Source organism: Daucus carota, chromosome 9 (genome assembly GCF_001625215.2).
Source record: "Daucus carota subsp. sativus chromosome 9, DH1 v3.0, whole genome shotgun sequence".
NCBI classification, from domain to species: Eukaryota; Viridiplantae; Streptophyta; class Magnoliopsida; order Apiales; family Apiaceae; genus Daucus; species Daucus carota.
The window spans coordinates 7,339,406-7,363,268 of NC_030389.2; the positions used below are offsets into that span (position 1 = coordinate 7,339,406).

General features: G+C 33.3%; 3 protein-coding genes across 5 annotated transcripts; all 3 read right to left on the reverse strand.

Moving 5' to 3' along the window:
* Positions 1-462: 462 nt before the first annotated feature.
* On the reverse strand, positions 463-1,641 carry LOC108201183 (putative F-box protein At3g16210). The gene has a single exon (XM_017369478.2). The coding sequence runs from the start codon at positions 1,639-1,641 to the stop codon at positions 463-465; it is 1,179 nt and encodes a 392-aa protein (XP_017224967.2).
* Positions 1,642-8,966: 7,325 nt separating this feature from the next.
* LOC108202093 (putative F-box protein At3g16210) lies at positions 8,967-10,491 on the reverse strand. The gene has a single exon (XM_017370471.2). The coding sequence runs from the start codon at positions 10,258-10,260 to the stop codon at positions 9,169-9,171; it is 1,092 nt and encodes a 363-aa protein (XP_017225960.1). The 5' UTR covers positions 10,261-10,491; the 3' UTR covers positions 8,967-9,168.
* A 459-nt stretch (positions 10,492-10,950) lies between these two features.
* LOC108203092 (serine/threonine-protein kinase D6PKL1) lies at positions 10,951-16,424 on the reverse strand. Of its 3 annotated transcripts, none has more exons than XM_064084571.1 (4): positions 16,095-16,424; positions 15,547-15,669; positions 14,082-15,376; positions 10,951-12,014 (listed from the first exon to the last, which is right to left on the reverse strand). In XM_064084571.1, the coding sequence occupies exons 3-4, from the start codon at positions 15,326-15,328 to the stop codon at positions 11,129-11,131; spliced, it is 2,133 nt and encodes a 710-aa protein (XP_063940641.1). In that variant the 5' UTR covers positions 15,329-15,376; positions 15,547-15,669; positions 16,095-16,424; the 3' UTR covers positions 10,951-11,128. The 3 variants fall into 3 exon arrangements, with proteins under 3 accessions (XP_063940641.1, XP_063940640.1, XP_063940639.1); XM_064084570.1 differs by having other exon boundaries at positions 15,547-15,680; XM_064084569.1 differs by lacking the exon at positions 15,547-15,669.
* Positions 16,425-23,863: the final 7,439 nt, after the last annotated feature.

The following is a 23,863-nucleotide window of genomic DNA, read 5'->3' on the forward strand; positions in this document are numbered from 1 at the left end:
TCATGCCTCAAGGGAGAATGATATATTTTATCAAGAATCCGCACGTCAGATACAATTCACTAACATTCATAAATTAAAATAAATCCATTAAAATCTCATGTCAGATATAATTCACTAAAATTCATAAATTAAAAAAAATCCATTAAAATCTCATTGAATACACCACCTGAAACAAATTATCACATATTTATCTCCCTCATAAAGAAGAATTAAAAGTTAGAGACAATTCCAACAATACATGATTATAGCCATTGCCAAAAGGCAATGAAGAAATATCACCCCAGGTACTCACAGGTACTCAACTATTACAATCTGTAACAAGAAAAAAAGTACCTATATCAAAAAAATGGAAAAGGTCTGCAGTGAAAAGTTGAAAACATAACTTTGGAGCTATTGAATTACTCATTTTCTGCTAGACAATTTCTAGATTGTCTTTCTAGTGAGACTGATTAAGTTAGCATTTTAGTTGTAATACTGAAAGCCATCAAGTGAAACAAGTGTCTCTGTGTATTTTATAGTTTCTGGGATGCTGCATTGTTGAAGAACAAAACACTTGTCCTCTTTCTTCTCACAATCATACAAAATGTTATATAACAATTGATCAGATTCAAATTCATATTTCAGAAGAAACTTACTTCCATAGAACACCCCCGCGCCCAAATAATAAGACAACCATATACCTATCCCGGAATCATACTCCTTGACACTGAATCTCTTGGTCCACGACACCTTACCACAAAGGTCATCCAACGTCCATACCACAGAATCAAAGACCATAGCCACAGAACCCTCGAAGTCCAAAACAGACGACCCCTTCCTCTGAACAAACTCAGGATACGGAACTAGGCCAAAAACCTCCTCGTGCAGATCAAGTGAGATGATCGTATCCTCACAGTCTGCATACAGTACCCCGTCTACAACAACATCAATTTGGTCCATGTAGCAAAATTTGTTCCCCCAATTAGGAGCTCGAATTTCCTTCCAGCAACCAGTAGCTGTGGAATACACAAACACTGTAGGTACATCATTATCCGTCGTATCCTCTCCAAACATAAACACTTTGTAAGATCCGGAGATAGAGTCATAACCAAATCCTAAATGGAATGTATATTGCTCCGGAGCACTAGGAAGTTTCAAGTACTGTCTGATCGACGGATTCCAGAGGTATCCAACGTAATTTCTGCCCATGAAACAAATTATACCATTATAAGATTTGTTACTAATATCTAAATAATGGTCCAGCTGAGGCGGAAAGACAAGACTACCAACATGTATGGGAGAGCTGGAGAAATAATGTCGGTTGACGTCAAGAAACGCCTCGTTGATAAGATGAAAATGCCGATGATCTGAAATAATGGCCACTGTGGGATTTGTCTTGGAGGCAGTGATGGCATTGTGAAGTTGAGACCTGATGAAACTAGGGCTTGAGATTACGGATAGCCATGTTTTACAGACCGACTTGAAGCGGATCAATGTTTTTACAGGAAGGTGAACAAGTATTTCGATAAGGCACTCTTGAGGCATATAGAAAACCAAGTTCTGAGGCTTTGAGATTGAAGAGGGTGGGATTGGTTTCTCAGGCTTGGACATGCTGCATGGGAGTGGAACCACCATCTCTCTGGTAAGAATCCCTTCAGCCATACTTAAAACGAAGCTTCTCGTCAATCGGTTGGGATTGTATCTGAGCCTGAGGGAAAATATTTGTGCAGCATATATGGGAGTGAACCCTAATCTCTCCCATAAAGCATATATATATAACTTGATAATAAGCACAAACACAAGGCCCACGGTACCGGTATTTTTGAGAAATAAGTTTCTATGTAGAATAATAATAATAATATAAATGTGCACTTTTCAAAAAAACAAGTAACTTATTTTAGTAAAGGGTTAATTATCAAGTTGGTCACTGAAGTGGGTTTAATGTATCAAGTTGGTCACTGAACTCAAAACGGTATCAAGATGGTCACTGAAGTGGCCAAAAATATCAAAAAAGTACCTTGAAATATGAGTTCAAGCACTAAAAATATTATTTATAAAGTTTTACACATTATTTTTAAATGTTACCATAACCAACTAAAAGGTTATGACTTCTAGTATTTAGAATAATATATTTATATTTTATCAAGTTTATTTATTATTTATATTTTATTATATAGTTATTTCTTTGTTTTAATTAAAAATAAATAATAAATAAACTTGATAAAATCTAAATTTTTTGTCATAAATATTAGAAGTCATAACCTTTTACTTGGTTTTGGTAACATTCAAAAATAATGTGTAAAACTTTATAAATAATATTTTTACTGCTTGAGCTCATATTTCAAGGTACTTGTTTGATATTTATGGCTACTTCAGTGACCATTTTGATACCGTTTTGAGTTCAGTGACCAACTTGATACATTAAGCCTATTTCAGTGACTAACTTGATAATTAACCCTTTTAGTAAATAAGGAATAATATAAGGATCCAGGTAGCTGATATACGTATTCTAGAGCTCTGTTAATTAATGGCTTATAGCTTTTTGACCGCCGGATGAATATCTATCGCACATGATTATAACATATTTTTAATACGTACCGCACTTTTAACCGCTGTACGGGGTTAGTACAACATATTTTAAGATATATTATATATAATCTTTTTTTTTAAAACAAGATATATTATATATAATCTTAATCGCTGGATTTTCATCCAACGGGCAGCACTGTAATCCCTAATGAAAAATATTAATAAATTTATTGAGACATGAGATCCAATATTTGAATGACTAGTCCACGACACCCATAAGATAAATGTGTATTCCTTTTTAAAAAGCAAGTAGTATATTATTTATACTAGCTTTTAACCCGTGCAAAGCACGGGCGCGTATATAATTCTTAAATTATTAATTATTAATTATAATTTAAATCATAACCCTATTTTATTAGTATTTTAGTATTAATGAATTGAATTCTAATTAAATTATATTAACCAACTGATTATATCTTCTAACAGAAATTTAGCTTTCACAATTTATTATCTATCTATAAATATTTTTCTGATATTGATATGTGATAGTTTATTATTCAATTAATTTTAAATCAAAATTTTCATATATAATATATCTTCATATGCTATGTAATGGTTCATATTTGTAATGAAATATAACATGTTAGAGTTGTATTTCGAGTAGAATACGTTATAATTAAAAAGTATCGTTTTCAATTTCGAGTAGAATACGTTATAATTAAAAAGTAGCGTTTTCAATTATTTATATGTATTTTAGACAAAAGATATTCAAAATTGTATATTTATAATTAGTTATACATTTATTTATAAGTATTTTTCAATATTAATATATGTTATTAACAATAGTTTCACTTTTTTTAACTAATTATAAATTATATTTAAAAGATATACATCATGAGTGTTTTTAGTATATGAAACTGTTTAATAGATATCTACATGTTGTAGACTTTTAGTTTTAGAGGAGACTTTTAGTTTTAGAGGAGTGTACCAAACCAAAATTTTGTACGACTACAAATTATACCTATGTTGGCTTTTTATAGTATAGTATAGATAAGGGAAAATAGATTTTTCTGTCACCGAACTTATTATGTTTTTAGAAACTTGCCACTCAATTAATTTTTTTTTACTTTTTGTCACTGATGTTAGGTTTGGATTTGTTTTTAGTCACTAACTTAGGTTCAGATATGATTATTAGCTTTGTGATAATTTTTTGTAGCATCATTAATACATAGTGATAGTATATAATTTTTTGATAATATTATGTATGTTTATATCTTTGTATATAGCAATAAGAACATAAAACGTGGTGATATATAAATATTAAAATCAGGAAAAATCGTAATTAGAATTCTAGAAATTCATTAAATCATCAGTATGGAATAAATGACTTCAAATAATTTATGCTCTCCATGATAAAATAAAATCTAATTGAGTGATACGATGCATCATCTTTCACTATTAAAGTTTCAATCACCTAGTTCAGCCTAAGATCTCTCATAAATTTATCCTCATAATTTTTAATAACTTTATCTTATTATAATTTTCAAGATAAAGATAAATAAATAGAGAGGAAAACTTAATCTTCGATGATTTATGAGATTTTCTTTTTGCGTATAAAAATTCAAATACTAAATTTACGAGAGTACACTTTTGTTCGACTCGATTGTTTTTGTAGATGCCGTATGTCTTTTCATTATTGAATTAATTTTTTTTTCCAAAAAAAAAGGATTAATATAATGGTAATAATCAAATCTGAACCTAACTTTAGTGGCAAAAAAAATTACGAACCTAACATCAGTGACTAAAAAAAAAAAAATTAGTTGAGTGACAAGTTTCTAAAAACATAATAAATTCGATGATAAAAAAAATCTATTTTCCCTTTATATAAAATTAGAAATATTGAAGACTCATTATCTATTCTATAACTAATGGGACCAGGTCCCTGGCAGCCGTATGTCAGGGACTGGTTAACCAACACCCACGTCCTGGGCCGTTGGATGCATATCCAGCGGCCAGGATCATATTAAAATTTTAATATGTCCAGCGTTTTTTTAGCGTTGGACGGGGGAATTCCCGTTCAGCGCTAAAAAAGCGCTGGACATAAGAATCCCCGTCCAGCGCTAAAAAAGCGCTGGACATATTAAAATTTTAGTATGATCCTGGCCGCTGAATATGCATCTAACGATCCAGAAACTGATTGTTATTTAACAAGTCCACAGCGACCGCTACCCATATCTAATAGAGCAACAATGAGTAATTTTATTCATATTACAATTTTACCCTATTTAATTATAGGCATTAATATCTCATATTTATATCATACACCTAATTCTAATGATTACTTTGTTAAATTATTGTCTTTCATAATTACACATCAATAGGTCATTATCATATGAAAAATTGATTTTTATTTTATTTTTATTGTATGAATTATAAATATTGGATTCTCAAATAAAATCATGAATTCCAAGAGCAGACCATATAATTATTTTATAACCAAGTCTTCGACTCAAATAACCGAAATATTGATAGTTCTGATTGAATTGCTTTTGAATGTTTTTAGTTGTTTGGAAAAATTCATCTATACACGATCACCTTTGAAAATAAGTAGATGTATAATTTTTCAGGTAATTAATCTCAAATTAATCATATTAATAAATAAAATACAATAAATCTCTAACACCCACATTATATACCAAATTATTATAGTGATGAAATCAGTTCCTCCGATTTATATATGAGATGTAATATTAAGATAATTATCGGTTAACAACCTAATGACGATGGCTTATATAAAGTATATGTGCAAAAATCGTATATGATTCGGCAAGAATCTAACTTTTTTTATATCAAATATTTAATAATTTTAGGTAAGTGATAATTTAATTATATAATAATATTTAAAATAGTATATATTTTTTATATTTATATTTCAATAAATATCATAACAGTGAGGATATGTGTCATAACATGACTTAAATAACAAATAAATATTAAATTTAAATTATTATAAGGCCTTTTTTATACATAACCAAGTTTAATATAATTTTTGCAAAAATACTATCACTTTTTAAAACAAAATGAAAAAAATACTATATTTCTGAAAATATTTCCAAAAATACGGTGGTTGCATATGCAACCACATCTGCAACTGCTAGTAACCTGATGCAATCAGAATTGCAACTTTGGGAAAAAAAATTTGAAAATTTTATTTATTTGCATAATAAGTTGAACTCGTTGCAAAAGGAGAAAAACATCCATGCGGGCCAATTTTAATATGCAATCTAAAAAACAACTAAAATAACAAATTACAAATCAACTCAAAAGCAACCTTTTAAGTTCAGAAGGCCACGAGAAGAACCCTCTTCCGCTCGTCTTTCCTTTTCTCCACTCTCTTGGTACACACATCCGTCGCTCCACATGGTACTTCCCCGATCCATGCGGCACGTTTCCTAAGAATTTTCCGATGTATAGATCTTCGTTGGCCAACTGCTTCTCCAATGATGACTCAACTTCAGCGGGTGTCACGGGCCGAGTAGTTGCCCGAAATCAACTTCTGCTTACTACCACCGACTCAGCTTCTCTCTCTACAATTCTCTCCATGTCTTCTTTTTTATTCAAACTAGCAGTGTTATAAGAGGGAGTTATAGTGGTTGTGTTTTTTTTTTTGGGGCCGGAGGGTGGGGGGTAATAAAACAATGAAAGATTAATAAGAAAAGATGATATATTTGTAAATAAGATTGAAAAGATAGTATAAATTTGAAGGATTTTTGAGAAAGTTGTACATTTGTAAAATAAGATCCAAAAAATAGTATGCTTGGTAAATACCCTTATTTTTATTGTACAAATAATCTCAATTAAAAAGATGAAAAAAAAAATTATTAAAATAATAATTTAAAGCAACGCGTTCTTTGCACGGGTTAAAAAACTAGTTAATATTGTTATACTTCAAATATCAAGTAAACATAATAAATAATTATCCAATACTAAGTAAACACAATAACCAATTATCCAATATATAACGCGATACAACAATGACTCCTTCAATACATATTGTTGGTGGTGCAATTCTAAGACGAAGGATTTTCTGGGATTGTTTCCTTGTAATCAAAATCTTTTACTGAATTTCAAGGGGTTGGGATGGTGGGCAATCTTCTAAATGGTATGTTAAAGTACCTGAATGTTTTTTTACAAAAATACTAATAAACTGGAATGGGGTTAATTGGCTAATTGGTCGTTCAAGCGATGCCGATCTTTCATTTTGATCATCAAACTGAAAAAACTTTCGTATGAATCACAAAACTGGAATGCGATACAAGGGGCTGACTCTCTCGCCAAGCAAGGGCTTGACAAGAGTTAAACTTCATCAAGTATTGTGTTGATTTAGCTTCTCTCTTTTTTTTCCCCTAAAATTTTGTGTAAAAGGCATATGCAGTAAAGATCAAAAAACGGAAAGAAAACCTTAGTATGATCTTGATTTTCGGAAGATAAAAAAAACACTTTGGTATGAACAAACAAGTAAACTTCAGTGATTTCTCCCCGTGTCTTTAGGTAAGGCACAGACAAGATATATATTCTCTTGTAAATATTAGTGCAATAACAGTGAGAGCAGTGAGGCTGAGTTATGAAAGTCTGCAAGGGTGCAAATTCTCAACATATATTATGTATCGAGCACCGGATTTTGAATCTTCCCATTACGTATTTCATAATATGAACAGAAACAACTCATCAACGGTCCTATTCATGTCACACTTTAATAACATTCGCTTAACAGAAGCCATTAGAAATCAACTGCCAGCAACCGTTTATATATAACTGCAGCTTGCAACCCCTTGTTAGACCATTATCTTTGATATCACTCTATCCTCTCACATCACACAACTGCATCCCGCAACTCCAAATCAACTTCTTAATCATTAACTGCATCCCGCTTAACTGTCAGTTCTGATATTTTGCAACCCCAAGATCAACTTCTTAGTCATCAGTTCTGATATCTGCTCCTTGAATTGAGACTCCCTCAACGATTATATCACTCCTGACATCAAGGTAGATAAAAGTCTCGACAACAAGAAATGTAGAATAAGAATAAATATTTTTATTTTTTTTTTGACAATAGAGGCTTATATGCCTTACAAATTAGTATCTGTTCTAATACTATTCGGATGAGCCAGAGTCGAACCCGGGTCTCCGGGGACAACAGAGGATAAACACACCTTTTTCTAAGGGTAGAAACAGACTTTTTCTTTTGATAAAAATGTGAGCGCCGTTGTGACAAAAAATAAAAATGTGAGTGTATTTATTACTAAACATAGTAATATTTTTTGTGATAAATAATTTTTTCGGACCATAGTAGTGGTTTAATTGTTATAAAAGAAAAGATTTACTTATTTGTGTACTGTTTTTCTAAATCTTTCAGGTCCGGACTTAATCTCGACGATAGTAAAGAGTTCCATCGACGGTCAACACAGAGTAGCATTAAAATATGTACCTTGACATCCGATATTAAGAACAAATAAGTGCAACTCCGAATCTCCGATAGATTTGTCAAGAGGGTTGCTAATGCTTATGTCTCATGACATTTATTAGAGCTCCACAGTTGTCAAGAGATTGTTTATCAAGTTTGTCAAAACTTGGCAACTTTCTCAGTCACCTGAAAACGAATTATTATCCAAAAACTATATTTTATCTTACCCATTTATGTAGAGGAAATTATTGAAACAAGTATACAATATTTATGTAGGGTATCACATTGACAACTTTTGTAGTTGTCAAATATTGGAGCGTATTTTGCAAAAAGTTTGCCAGAAATGATATAGAGCAAAGATATAATTAAAAAAAAAACCTAATATATGTAGGAGTCGTTTGGTTCGAGGAGTGGTATCGGGTTGGAATGAGGAATCGGGTTAAACTGGTATGGGTTTCCGGTATCATATCTGATATCATGTGTTTGGTTGAGTGCTGGAATCAATATATACAATTTTTGTAAAAAATAAGTTATTAATATATATTAATTAAAATATTAATAAAATTATTATTGTCATATATTTTTGCATCATTGATTTAATTTTGTATCAAACATTAATATTTCATTATGTAGATAGAGACAAAAAAAATAAACACATCTCATACCCACCTCCCCATCTGGGTATCAAAAACCCATACCTTGGGGTATAATGTATGGGTTTCGGATTTTATTTTTTCCAACTAAACATCAGTATGGGTTTGGAATGAATAAACCCCATACCTGATTCCAGAAACCCATAAACCTTCCAGAAACCCATAAACCAAACGACCCCGTAGTGAGTTAGGTTGGCAAGGTTTTGACAAACCCTGGAGATGCTTAAGAAAAATTCCCAACCATTTTTCACAAATTTGACAATCTTGGCACTTTTTAACAACAGTAAAATCCAACTAGAGCCGCATTTCAACTATAAAATCATCAAAAACGTTGCGATGATTCAATACATGATTAAAGCCAATGCCAACAAGAAATGAAGAAATATTACCCCAGGTACTCAACTAATAACAAAACAAGTCTGTAACAAAAACAAAATAGATACCTTTATCGAAAAATGGAAGAGGTCTGCGGTGAAAGCGTAATTTTGGAGCTATTGAATCACTCATTATTTGCTAGAGATTGTTATTCCAGTGAGACTAATTTTAGTCGAAATACTGAAAGCCATCAAGTGAAACAAGTGTCTCTGTGTATTTCATAGTTCTTGGGATGCTGCGTTGTTGAAGAACAAAACACTTGTCCTCTTTCTTCTCACAATCATACAACATTTTATATAACAATTCAGATTCAAATTCATATTTCAGAAGAAACTTACTTCCATAGAACACCCCCGCGCCCAAATAATAAGACAGCCATATAATTATTGCGGAATCATACTCCTTGACACTGAATCTCTTGGTCCACGACACCTTACCACAAACATCATCCAACGTCCATACCACAGAATCAAAGACCATAGCCACAGAACCCTCGAAGTCCAAAACAGACGACCCCTTCCTCTGAACAAACTCAGGATACGGAACTAGGCCAAAAACCTCCTCGTGCAGATCAAGTGAGATGATTGTATCTTCACAGTCTGCATACAGTACCCCGTCTACAACAACATCAATTTGGTCCATGTAGCGAAATTTGTTCCCCCAATTAGGAGCTCGAATATCCTTCCAGCAACCAGTAGCTGTGGAGTACACCAGCACTATAGGTACATAATTATCCGTCGTATCCTCTCCAAACATAAACCTAATCACTTTGTAAGATCCGGAGATAGAATCATAACCAAATCCTAAATGGAAAGTATATTTGTACGGACTAGGAGGAAGTTTCAAGTACTGTCTGATTGACGGATTCCAGAGGTATCCAACGTGACTTCTGTCAATGAGACAAATTATACCATTATAAGATTTGTTACTAATAGCTAAATAATAGTCCAGCTGAGGCGGAAAGACAAGACTATCAACATTGATGGGATAGCTGGAGAAATAATGTCGGCTGACGTCAAGAAACACCTCGTTGATGAGGTGATGGTGTCGGTAATCAGAAAGAATGGCTACTGTGGGATTTGTCTTGGAGGCAGTGATGGCATTGTGAAGTTGAGAGGTGATGAAACTAGGGTTTGAGATTATGGATAGCCATGTTTTGCAGACCGACTTGAAGCGGATCAATGTTTTTACAGGAAGGCGGGCAAGTATTTCGATGAGACACTCTTCAGGCATATAGAAAACATCAACTATTTCATCCATATGGAGTTAGTTGGGATCGGATCGGAGTCGAGCGAGAGACTGGCCTCAGGGAAAATATTTATGCATGCAGCATATATGGGAGTGAACCCTAATCTCTCCCATGAAGCATATATAAAACTTGTTTAGGGTTGAGATAATAAGCACAATGATAGGGCCCATGATCCGGTTATTTTTGAGAAATAACTCACGTATTTAAGAAAAAAAATAGTATAGATGTGTATTTTCTTTTTTGAGGAATAAGTAATTTATTTCTGTATATAAAGAAAAATATACATATGTATTTCTTTTAAAAACTACTAATTTATTTCTGTAAATAAGGAATGTTGAACACTTAAATATGTTATATAAAAAATATTATATAACTGTATGTGAACATTTGGGCACAGCCAAAAGGTCCATAAAATAGTCTAACTAACTAACTGTTGATCACTCACTATTTTCCCAGATTGTTTCTTGTAATCAAAATCTTTTACTGAATTGCAATAGGATGGAATATTGGAATGGTCTGATTTTCTCAAAAAAAACAACAAAGTAAACTTCAGTGATTAGAACAGAGGTTGAAGTTTCCAAGTGTCAATCTTTAGAGGTTAAATTTTAAATATCAGTGCAATAATAGTGAGAGCAGTGAGGCTGAGTTATGCAAGTCCACAACTACGCAAGGTTGCAGATTCTCAACAGATTCTGTACCGAGATTTTGAATCTTCCGATTACATATTTTAAAGATGAACAGAAACAACTCATCCACAGCAGTCCTATTCATGTCACACTTTAATAACATTCGTTTAACAGAAGCCATTAGAAATGCTGGACCACGAATAAAATAATGAAACCAAGATAACATAGCCTAAGAATTCAATAATCAGCTAATCTAAAAGAACTCAAAGTCCAGATATTTACCACCAGATTTGATGTCTGCTCCAACCATCCTTTTGCTGCTACTGCCAACAGCAATTGGATCACCCGCCCCAAACGTTGCAGGAAGCTCAGCCTCCGATGGTATTCTTGGTACCTCTGGTGGTGTACTGCAGCGTATCAGTGCCCAATTCACACCTTCGAAAAATGGATGTTGCTTGATTTCAGTTGCCCCTCTCTTTACTCCAAGCCGGTTTTGTGGTTCCTTCACAAGCAATCCTCGGATTAAATCCCGGCTGGCATAACTAGTTGGCGGCGAGTCAGGGAACCTTAGTTGCTGACCAACCACATTGAATAATGTTGCACGATTTCCTGCGCCTTTAAAAGGGGTCTTTCCATACAATAGTTCATGTATAAAAATTCCAAATGTCCACCAATCAACTGCACTACCATGACCTTCGCCTTTAATAATCTCTGGGGCCAAGTATTCATGAGTTCCAACAAAAGACATGGACCTAGCTGCAGTTGGCTCTGCAAGGAGCTCAGGGAGTCTACTGGTTTTTAATCCGGTTTCAGCTCGAGCTTTTTGACCACTTATCTTGTTTCTCTTTGAAAAGATTCGTGGAAGAAAGCATGCTGGTTGGATGCATGCTTTTGAGGGCTCCATACATGTAGGCTGAGCACAGAATGCACCTCCGGACCCTCGTCTTGAAAAATCAGAATCAAATGCAGAAGTCCTTATGAGGGTGGGTGACACTGTGCATCGTAGGGAAAGATCAAAGTCTGACAGCATGATGTGCCCGTCATCTCGTACCAACACGTTTTCTGGTTTCAGATCTCTGTATACAACTCCAAGCATATGGAGATACTCAAGCGCTAAAAGAACCTCAGCTGCATAAAACCTGCTCTAACAGAAAGCATGATATTAAATTCTTATCAGTCAGAAATATGATTCACAACATTACTACAAAGAAATTCGCCCGTTTTCATCAAATAACAAGATTCTTTTCCTATGATCAGAACTTAATGATAAACGAACAATATAGAACGAGAAAACAAATAAACTCCATTTGTAGATCAAAAGTCATGTCTACAAAGGTTGTTAAGAAGGAACTTCAATTTATTGTTAGACCAACTTTCTTTTCTTTTGATGACGACTTAGGAATTATATGGCCAAACTGTAATTTTTTTTTACTGTGGTGTCAGAACATGTAATAGGTAGAGTCCGACATTAGTTGCTTCTATTTTGTGCACTTTCTACACTAAAATTAGTGTTTAGCACCTATAGACAACCATACAGTTGTTTGAACTTTGAATGCTACCATTTAGCACAATCCAAAGCAAGCAATCCTCAGTAGCGATGAAAGGAAGTTCCTAAGCAACACTCTTCTGGAGTTCTGGACTTTAATGATCAAGATTGCAATGTCGCAACTTGCAACAAGCAGTGTACTAAAAGTTAGTGCAATTAAAATTTTTAATATTTAGATATAAATCCAACATCAACTATTTCATTAAATTTAAATGAGTGTAGCATTGAATTCACAAAGTTAAACTAATTATTATCAAAGATATATCTAATGTGCATAAAATCTTAAAGCACTGAAAGGAAAAAAAGAAAATAAGGAACATAGGGTCAAGAAGCTAACACAGAAACAGAGCATTCTAATTCTTTTGGCTCCCAACCCCAGCCAATCGCCCAGGTCAGGTAAATGACATCTCTAGCATGTGATAGCCGGAACAAAAATCATTCATAATAAACTAATAGGCAACTCTGAAATGCAGCTTCTTTGCTGCCTTCTGTTAAAGTGGAGAACCACTATATGCACTTACTCCACTAGAAACCCACTTAAACTAGAAACTAGAAACCAATAATTACATTTAGTAATTATTCAGTTTTGTTAATTAAATATATACATATATACAAATGGATCTTCGATCATCACCACCGCCAATGATCTCTAACTGACTGTCACCATTAATTGTAGCTATTATCGATGACTATTGATCAACATCTCACATAAAAATGATTACTTCCACATATTACTTATGACTGCCAGATTCAGAGTTCAATCACTAATTTATATTTCAAAATCACTAGCATGTGTTGTATTAATCACCGATTTATATTGTAGAAATCACTAAATAATGAAACAGAGTTATTACATACATATATAAGCCATTATATCATCATCATCTCCTATCTCACCCTCATCGCCGCCATCTTTAATGAAGTAGGTGCGGGAATTTACAATCAGAAGATCATCATGTGTAGAGAAAAAGTGGACAAAAGAGAGGGAAAGTTGTCGGAAAGTAAGGGAGAGGCGCTGGCCGCGGAGATGAGGAACAAAAGACAGGCTGCGGAGGAAGATGGCAGGTGGTAGTCAAGCAGGGTGGATGAAGAAAGCAACGTGATGTGGACGATTGGGGGTAGAAGGCAGTGAAAATAACGGGTGGTCGAGGATTAAAGTTTTAAAGTTGCATTTACTTCTATCTATGAAGACGGAAAAGAACAAAAGTAATAAACCTTTACCCCTGGATCAGAATAAGTGAAAACAATCTTTGGTAGTATTAGACTAGTTGTTATGTAAGGAAAGAGTAAAGGAGAATAATTGCATTTATATTCTATATCTATATCTGTTTTTGGGGCCGATACCTAGAAATTTTTTTAGTTCTTCTATGGGGATAGATATTGGCACATTTATCATATCTTTAACCCCCTATGGACATATCTCATGCAAATGCCAATTTCTTTTCTAAATTCATTAGATTTATGCAATTATTCATATTAGGCCTCAAGTACTTCAATTATATAGCCGATCTGGTAGTTATACAGCTTTTATTTGCTAAAAGGCTCCATCTATGAAACAGCAGCTTGTGACTACTTTAATCAGAAAAGCAATATTGTACACAATTTAGAATTCGTGAAATATTCGTTTATACGTGTGACTAGAGAAATTGGAGAAACATACCGGGCGGCATACTCTGAAAAGTGTTTCCCAGGTTGTCTCTGCCTCAAGGTATGCAGATCACCTCCGGGACAATATTCCATGACTAAACATGAGAACCTGTCAGTCTCAAAATGAGTATACAGTGTCGGCAAGAATGGATGGTCAAGCAACTGCAGTATATCTCTCTCTGTCTGAGCCCTGGTCAACTTCTTCCTGCTTGCAAGTGAAGCCTTGTCCATCACTTTCATTGCAAAGTAAGACCGTGTCCCACTAAGCTCTGAAAGATACACACTGCCTATGTCACCACAGCCAAGACGTTTCAATAACCTAAAATGACTCATTCCCAGAATTCCATCCCGTGATCGTATGGCAAGAATTGCCTTCCACCTTGAATCATTTCCTTTGTGAGGTTTACCAGCACTCCCAGTAAAGTTACTCCAATTACTTTCATCACTAAGGCCACTGCTATCACTTGCTCGACTCATGCTAGTTTTGCCACTCTCAAGAGAATCTCCTCGAACACCCCCTTTAGTACCCTCACGGTTCCTGTCGACACTAAGCATCCCATCACTCAGAATTGTATCACTCCGATATGTGTGGGTACAACTATTAACAATGCTCATAGCAGTTACGACACTAGTACAATCAATGCTACTGAGTGGACTTACATTGCCACTTGGAGGCAAGGAGGCATCCCACACACATTCCTTCTCCTCAGAATCTGGAGGAAGGAGAGGAATTTCTGCATTTTGTGATGGACGACGAGTAGCTGAAAATGGAGAGGTGACCGCTCTCAAGTCATTGGGCTCATCAACCAAGCTATCTCTGGGTGAAACAATCAACAAACTTGGTTTTATACTAGAAACTTGAACCGATAAGTCCTCTATAAATGGACCTTTAGACAAACTTTTCATCAAGCATTTGTTCTCGGATTCATTTTGACCAACAGGTACACAGACTGGCCTCATTAAATCTGTATCAACAGGTTCGGGGGGATGGCTAGCTCCCGAAAAGGAATGGTTCCCGTCATCATCTAACAAATCATCACTACCCTTAAATGTAATATCAGGCATAAGTTCATCATATTGCTCAACATACCTCTTTCCATGCCACATTTCTGCAGCAGGTTTTGGAGATTCGGAGTCTTGAGAATCTCGATCACCGTATTCATCCATATCTTCTTTTACCATAGTCAATTGTGTGCTCGATGTTCTAGCTATAATGGGCAGTAGTCCAGAGAGTGGTTTTGATTCAGGATTTCTTTGCATATCTGAGCGCCGTATATCATCACACAGATCACTTTCAAGGAAACAGGTCTGTACAAGTGCAAAATGATCATAAATTAATATTTCCTTAGAATCAAGATCAAACAATGGGCATTACATACCTTAAATTAAAGAATACACAAATTAATCACATCTAAATCGTTGACCCATTTTGAACACTTTCAAATCAACATCACACAATGCAAGAATTTGTTATTTACCCATTCAAAGCCTACGGATATCTTCCCAAAACAGTACTCACAGCACACAATCTCATCCGATCAGCGCGCTAACAAACAACCTAACATTTTTCATATTAGTTGGATGCATTCTAAGACCTCGAGCTGCACAAAAACTATAACCAAGTATCATCAACCAAGAGACAAGAGTATTGCGAAACTCACTAAAAACATCTGCAAACATCAAATATTGCGAAACTCACTAAAAACATCTGCAAACATCAAATCTTGCGAAACTCACTAAAAACATCTGCAAACATCAAATTCTAACATCACTAAACACCCACCAAGTCATTGAACACAATCAACTAAAAAGAACACATAATGGTGTGGATGCTATGAACTAACACCATCCTGAGCCCTGACATATAAAATGCACACACAAGGCCATCATAACACAATCAAATTAAACAGAAACTAAACACATTCAAATTACAAAACTCTAAACCAACACATTCAAGAAAACACAACTTAAGATCACTAAAGCACACAAAACAAAACAAAATTAAAAGCCAAAAACAAGCCCTTACACAAAAATGGAGATCTGGGTCTTCTCCCTTTCTCTCCAAATAGCTTCAAGAAATGCTGAAATTGGGTTTATAGCCACCCTACTACCACTACCCTTCAAATCTCTCTCTATATCAACCTAAAAAATGGGCTTTTTTGTTAAATTTTGCTTCTCTCTGACCCCAATTCTTGCAAAATATAAAGGGTGGGGTACTAAATCATCTAAGTATGGTGATAGATGCAACTGCACTAGTTTTCCAAATTTTCTTAACTTTTTTTCTTCACATTCTGTCACTACTTTTATGAGGTTTTGTTGCACTTTAAGTCATGGAGACTAATGTTAAATGTATATACACTACATGACTACAGTTTGTGTTCAGTACTCAGTAGGAAGTGAGAAGTGTTCTAGTGGGGTCCACTGCAGTGTTAGGTGGGCCCCTTTTGGTTCTTTTATGCACTGCAGTTTCTTTCAGTGGGGAAGAGGGGAATTTGGAATTGGAAGAACTGATTGATTTGTGTTTCCCACCTTGTTGTATAAAGATTCAAGAACCACTCAGTTAATCAACCAATTTTATTTAAAAAATATAAGAACGTAATTTATTGTTAAAAAGTTCTAGTTGAATTTTAGCTGATTTCGCACTTTAATTGTTGAATTTTAATATATTGTGATGGACGAGAGTGTGGCCAATTAGTTAGTGATTAAGAGCCGGTTTGTCCCATTTTTTACTTTAAACTAAAAAAAATTCAGTTTATGTTGTAATCAGAAGTAAACTTAAAATCAGAAATAAATCAGAAACTAACTTAAAGTTAGAAGTTAGTTTGAAGTATTTATTTCAATGAATTAATTTTTAAAATTTTATTTGATAAAAACTACTCTTGAGACATAAATTATTTATAAATCATATTTATTTATTTTTATATTTTAAATAACTCATAAGTCATTAATAAGTCAAAATTACACAAACAGATATTTAAAATTTCTATCTTATCATATAAGTCACGTTAAGTCGGCTCAGCCAAACGGGCTCTAAGACTTGCAGTGAAATATAAATAATTTTAGTTATCAATTCAGTCATGTTTCTGTTTTTTCACGGATCGTTTGATTTTCCGATACACACAGTTTTAATTATATATTTGAAGTTATTATTATTTTACTTTTTAAAAATAAATAATTTATAAAAAATAATTTTTTTGTTATGCAGTTAAAATACTTAGAAAAGTCAAACAATCTATAATTTGGGGCCGTTTGGATGAGCTTAAAATAAGTGCTTATTGCTTAAAGTAAAAAAGTGAAGTAAAAGTTAGAAGCAAGTTAAGACTTATAAGTGATAAAAGTGTTTGGGAAATAAGTAGAAGCCGTGAGACAAAAGCTAGTATTCGTAGCTTTTTTTAAGTATTTCTTGACTTCCTACACAAACGGTACAAATAAGTGCTTTTAACTTATAATTCAGAAGCCGGACTTATAAGCCCGCGCCAAACACCCACAAAATAAAACGGAAGAAGTAATAATTAACCTCCCAATTAAATCAAATATTTAAATTTAAAGCAATGTATTAGAAAGTGCACCAAAAGTGATCCCATTTCATATAACAAATCTCTAATTTTTTACCTTTTTTTTCTGACAAATATGACTTATAACCTTATAAGGGAGTATTGTTTTCAGAATTTTCGGAGTGAGCCAGGATCAAACCCAAAACTTGAACGACAAATGATAAGCTCTTAACCATTTAGCTATCCAACCGTACTCACAAATCTCTAATTAACTGTAAAGAATTAAATTAGTTTTAGTTCAGAATGCATGCATCATTTATACCGTAGTAAGTTAGTTAGGGGTGTATATGAGCCGAGCCGAACTCGAGCTCGAGCTTGGATCGAGCCAAAAAATATTGTTTGAGGATCGACTCATTAAGGAATAATTCTGTTCATGAACGGCTCGCGAACCGCTCACGAACATGTCTCACGAGCTTTTGCTCACGAACCACTCATTAACTCACGCTCACGAGCCTATCTCACGAATTTTTGCTCACCAACTGTTTATTAGTAATTTTGTTCACGAGTTTGTTTAATAAACTTTGCTAACGAGCTAGTTTATGCTCATAAATTTATTTACGAGCTTGTTTGTTATTTAATTTAATTAAAAAAATAAATTAAAGTTCTAACAATATATTAATTTATGCTCTAGGGAATTTTTAATTCATAATAAATCAACCATTAATAAAATTTCCACATCTATGAGTCAAATACACGAACCATGTTCACGAACTACGCTTACGAGCCAAGTTCACGAACTCATAATTCGAACTTGTTCGCGAACTATCGAGTCGAACTCTACTGTTCTTAAGTTCAGCTCGTTTATAAAACGAACCTTAAAATTATGCTCAAGATCGACTCGTTTATGAATCGAACCAAGCTCGAATGGAGCTTTTTTCGAACCGAACACCGAGCGGTTATCGAGCATATCAACTTATTTACAGCCCTAAAATTAGTAGCCCGAGTATAACAAGAGAAGGGATGACAAAAAATTTGGGCAGGTAAGAAAGTGACGTGTGAATGTACATGTTTTTTGGGTAAGCTAAAATGTCCGGTTGTCCATATAAATCAGAGATGCTCAGATTCAGATACTCCGGTCGGTTACCGTGCATGCTTCTCATCCATCTATCACTTTCGCGTTTTCTCCTCCAGACCGTTTGTTTTACTTATACGTCCTTAATATTACTCTCATCTCTCATTCATTTCTATACCGTTTTTTTAGATGTCTTATCATTTTTATACATATCAATCACTGTATTCTTCCACTGTCATAAACACAATTACACCACTATTTTCTTCCGCTATCTCAAATATGTTATTAAATATAAATGGATCCCACTATTTTAATGGTTTACCCATTTTTTTTTTTAATCTAATTTTACTATTTTTTACATTTCTTCTTTTCTTGATCTCCGTGTCCAAACCCAATGTATATTATTCATTGAGACGGAGGGAGTACTCTTTTCGTTCCCGTTTTATTGTTTTTACTTCTAAAAAGATTGTTCACATTAAATTACATTATATAAGGATTATATATTGAATTTGTTTTTTCGAAAAATAATACACTTTTTGTTTCTTAGTGTTTGTGCATTATGATCAAATAAAATGTGAATTTTGATTGGGATTAGGAAAACGGGAAAAAGAAAGCAAGAAGTATAAATACAGTGTTTAGTTGTATGATTTATTTTAAACCCTATAATCTATCTAAAAAGTTAATATAATTATCACCCGTCTAAGTTTTATTATTTGCAATATTAACGAGCCAAGAAATGATTAGGCAGCCTAAAGAAAACTTTATATTACATTTCCATGCACCAAACTCCTTTTTTGACACGGGAAAGTTTGATGGAAACAAAAGAAGATTCTAAAGCACAAAATCACATAAACTATGCAAAAACTTAGGTATAATGGAGTACAAATACACAATAGCAATGATGTTGATGAATTAATAATGCTCGTCATGATTACGATTTTACAATCTTTTCCTGTTCATCATATTCATCAAATATGCATTAAAATATCAAATTATGAGGGGTCCCTGGGCTACTCGAATTAAATCAATGCGCGCATTATAAACTGCAACTCAAATTAAATTGAGCAGTTCGATATATTTTATACTTCAGTAACTTAATATATGAAATATCTGGTAAAAAAAACTCAACCGCCTTTCTGATCATCGGCTTGGTCTCGGGAATTGTGCCAAATTAAATTGACACGTGAACAATTGCTAAATTTCGATTCGATTTGAGGTGGTGAGATAATCACAGAACAGTTATGGAATCATCTCACGACTTGTCTTCATGATATAGACATCTAAGTCCATTATATTAGTTGTACATATGTATATGATTATATAATGCAAGTGAGGATTTGATTTTTTATTACTAGTGATGTTTGGATTAGAATTTTATAGATGACATTATTTGAATCAATTTTTCGCTATAATAATAATTCGTAATGACTAGCAAAAGAGGAGAATGTGGGGTTATTATCCTGATTCACATCTGGTGTGAAAATAAATAAACTGACCTTTGGGGGTGAGTAATTGAAAAATATAAGTGTGTGCTTAGAATGTGAATGAATTAAATAAACATGGACCAATTGTTATATTCAACTTTTCGTCTCGTTCGGTCGTGGTCGAAGTGAACAAAAAAGGGGGAGGTGGTTCCCCTACACAACTCTGTGGACTTGGTCTACATGATCTGTAAAGCATGAGTTTGACCTGAATGAGATTAGTCATAAGCCATATAAGCCCAATCTAGTGGGCTTAACTAGACGAACACATGTCCCTGGACTTGGGTCGGGCTTCCTCGATCGAGGCCAAACTCAGGGTTGTCTCCGGCATAATCTTTAGGTAGGTTGGATTCGTCCTTATCCGAAAGAATTCAAACGTCCCGAAATTATGTAAAACAACGCTTATTTTATTAATGGGTCTCGTCTATCATGCATTTATATCCACGCCTAATCTCAACCGTGAATCTTTAAGGATACTTTAATCTTTATCGTCCATCTCATAACGTTTATATAAATTCCCATTTGCTCTCGTATGCTTCTTCAAACTCCTTTATTTTAAAATTTTCTTATCTTCTCAAGTGACAACAATTACAACAATCTCACGATGGCACACCCAACCGGATACTTGAATCCTGCTTCTTATACCTGTCAGATGATCAATTCGATCAGATCTACCACACGTCCGATACAGACAAAGGGTTGCATGGATAGGGATCTCGAAGAGTGCTTTCAAGTGTGGCTTCAAGCTTCCCCTTCTTCCCCTCATTAGGAAACTATTTAAGGTAATGAGTATCGCTCTCAGGCAGATGGACCCGAATAACTTTATATATATAAATTTCTTCTGGCATATGAGCTTATGGCTCGACATCGAGTCTCGGCTATACTCTTATAGAGTCAGTATCACTTCAAGAAATATTTCAAGAGCAACGGCTTGGCCGTCCAGAATGGTGTCAGACCAACACCGACAAAAAAGTGATTCATAATAAATAATTTTACATCGATGGCCATTCTCTTAACAAGTATTTAGTATGGAGAGAGGTCGGCGCAACATAATGAGCAACGACCACATGGACTTTGACTGGTTAAGTCAACCGATGAAATCAAAATTCTTCTCCCAACCAGCCGAGACAAGGAGCGGCTTTACTCATTCTGTGTAGTGATTGCGAAGCGCTTTTTTAATTTTTGATTTCATTATGCATTCATATCTGTTTTCAACCTATTTTGACTTGTCTTTTTTTCCTCTTTTGTAGTGAGGAAGCTGCAGAAAGCTGCAGTTTAGTAATACATCATTTGATAATACATCATTGGTACCCAGGTAATAATAATTAAATCGGTGAACAATTAAACCTTTCATGAATAGTGTACAGTATAATATAATCCCTTTAACCAAAAGTTTATCATCCATTGGATCATGTACATAACAAATAAGTACCGTTAGATTTGAAAAATATAATTTGTTCAGTCCTATAAACAAACTGATATGTTCTTGCATATTTATGATCTTTTTTCTTAATTAAAAATAATTTTTCTTTTTGCGTGTTTATGATTCCCTTTTTCAGTCTAAAATAAATTTTACCTACCAATTTGAACTCTAAAAGGATAAAAATCTCACCAATAAAAAATTACTTTTATCTAATATATTTTCTTAAACAACATACTAAACAAAAGTAGTATTATGTATAATATTAAAATTCATAAGCTAAATTTAATCCCTATAAAATAAATGATTAACATCACATATATTATATAATCAAAAAAATTTCAAAAATAAATTTATAAATAGGGTTTATTACAAAATTATTTTCATCAAAAATATTTCAAAACCTATTCAAATTAGGTCAAAAGAAATTATTACTTGACTGGTACAAATTGAAAAGGCTGACTTGGTTAAGCGAGAAAAATAGAAAGATATTGACCTAGAAAAACTCCACAAAACAAGAATGTGTTTACAAGTTTGATTATAGATCGAAGTTCAGCCTTAACAAGTGTAGCACCAAATTTGGAGGATGAACACAAACACCTTTTCTTAATCCAAAACAAATTCTTTCTTCCACTTGCATATTTTACTTGCATGTTTATGATTCTTTTTTTAATCCAAAACAAATTATGGCTACCAATTTAAATCCTGGAGGCATATAAATTTTTAGAAAATAAATTATATTAGATATCATAGTTCTAATATGAAACATATTTTAATATAATCTAATACGTAATAGAAGATAGTATAACATATAAAATCCTTCGTACAAATACAAATCAACCAAAAATATTACACATAATAGGATGTTCAACAACCGCTACAACATCAAAATCTTCCAAACATAAGGCTCGCCAAGATTTTGAACAAAAATCACTCAACATCAAATTCACTAAGTCTTCCTCTCATCTTTGTAAAAGTCAGTATATAAGAGTTTGTTAATATCACAATATTATTGTGTCATAGGGATAAAAACACATACGATTTCATAAATAATATGTTATGGATACAAAAAAAGATCAACAAAAAACTGACCGTACTAAATGATGTAGCGAACAATATAATAATACTAAACAAGCACGAAATCAAAGGTCAAAAAATTAAACGTGACAAAAGGACCAAATAAAAGCTTAATACTGCACAAGCAGTTCTAACTTATGAAAAAAATATCATATTTTATTTAATTAAAAATTGTGATTTATTATTGATAAATAATTTTTTCCCATCATTTTAAACATATTAAAAATAAAAACTTATAAAATAATTAAAAAAAAGCTTTGTGCATTGCGCGGGCAGTAAGCTATAGTGTGTGTATTATACATGTGCTCGTGTTCTTGACTTTAGTATCACCGTAACTATGATCAAATGTGATATTAGTCAAAAAATCACACTAATCTTAACGTATTACTATTGTCTCGTAATAATAATACTCCGTTAAGGTTGTTTAGGAATATTTGTCGCTTCTAAAATAGATGAATGTCTGCTGAACTCGGAAATAAATTTCTGAATTCTCACTTTATTTTCTAGAATTTTTATTATTCACTAATATTTGGTCGAAGCACGTGTCATTACCAATATTGCTTGTTTTCATGCAACGAGCGATACATATCCATATCATCCATATTAAAGAAGTACAACGTCTCAAACAAGTTTGAAGATTACTTTATTCTAATATATAATTCTTTTTAGTGTTTAACATTATCGCGCCTAATGTAAATGTTCGAATAATATATAAATTGTCTCGTAAGCAATACAAGGACTATTTAAAACCAATACAAAACATGTAAATGTGATTAATCTATCTGTCAATTCTGAAATAAACAAATATATGTTGAATTAGGAATTTTTTATGATTCTACCTTTACTTTCTAGAATTTTTTATATTCAATAATATATGGTTGAAACACACGTCACTTTCAAAATTAACAAATAAACAATCATTCAATCCACAATGCAAGAAAGTGAAATCGTGATTTGCACCGGTTTGAGAACTAGTTTCATAATTATTATGGTGTTTGCCTACTCTCCTACTCTCAATTATATATAAGATAAGATTTTTTCTTTTTTATATTTATATCATAATTTTTAGAATTATGTATTTCAAAAGGATTCATTATTTCTTATTTGACATAAATAATTATTTTTAACTTTTAACAAAATATAAATTTAAGTAAATTTCTAAAAAAAAAAATAAGTTCTCAGTATAAAATAAGATAAACTGATATGAACCTACTATTCGCAGACCACAGCCGACTAACATAGCGAGGCCCA

What these genes read in the sequence shown, in the direction of transcription:
- LOC108201183 (XM_017369478.2), bottom strand. Translation starts at nt 1,641, where the DNA reads ATGGCTGAAGGGATTCTTACCAGAGAGATGGTGGTTCCACTCCCATGC.
- LOC108202093 (XM_017370471.2), bottom strand. Translation starts at nt 10,260, where the DNA reads ATGGATGAAATAGTTGATGTTTTCTATATGCCTGAAGAGTGTCTCATC.
- LOC108203092 (XM_064084569.1), bottom strand. Translation starts at nt 15,328, where the DNA reads ATGCAAAGAAATCCTGAATCAAAACCACTCTCTGGACTACTGCCCATT. An exon ending in TTTTCAGAGTATGCCGCCCG is followed by an intron (nt 12,015 to 14,081) that starts GTATGTTTCTCC and finishes CTGTTAGAGCAG; the next exon opens with GTTTTATGCAGCTGAGGTTC.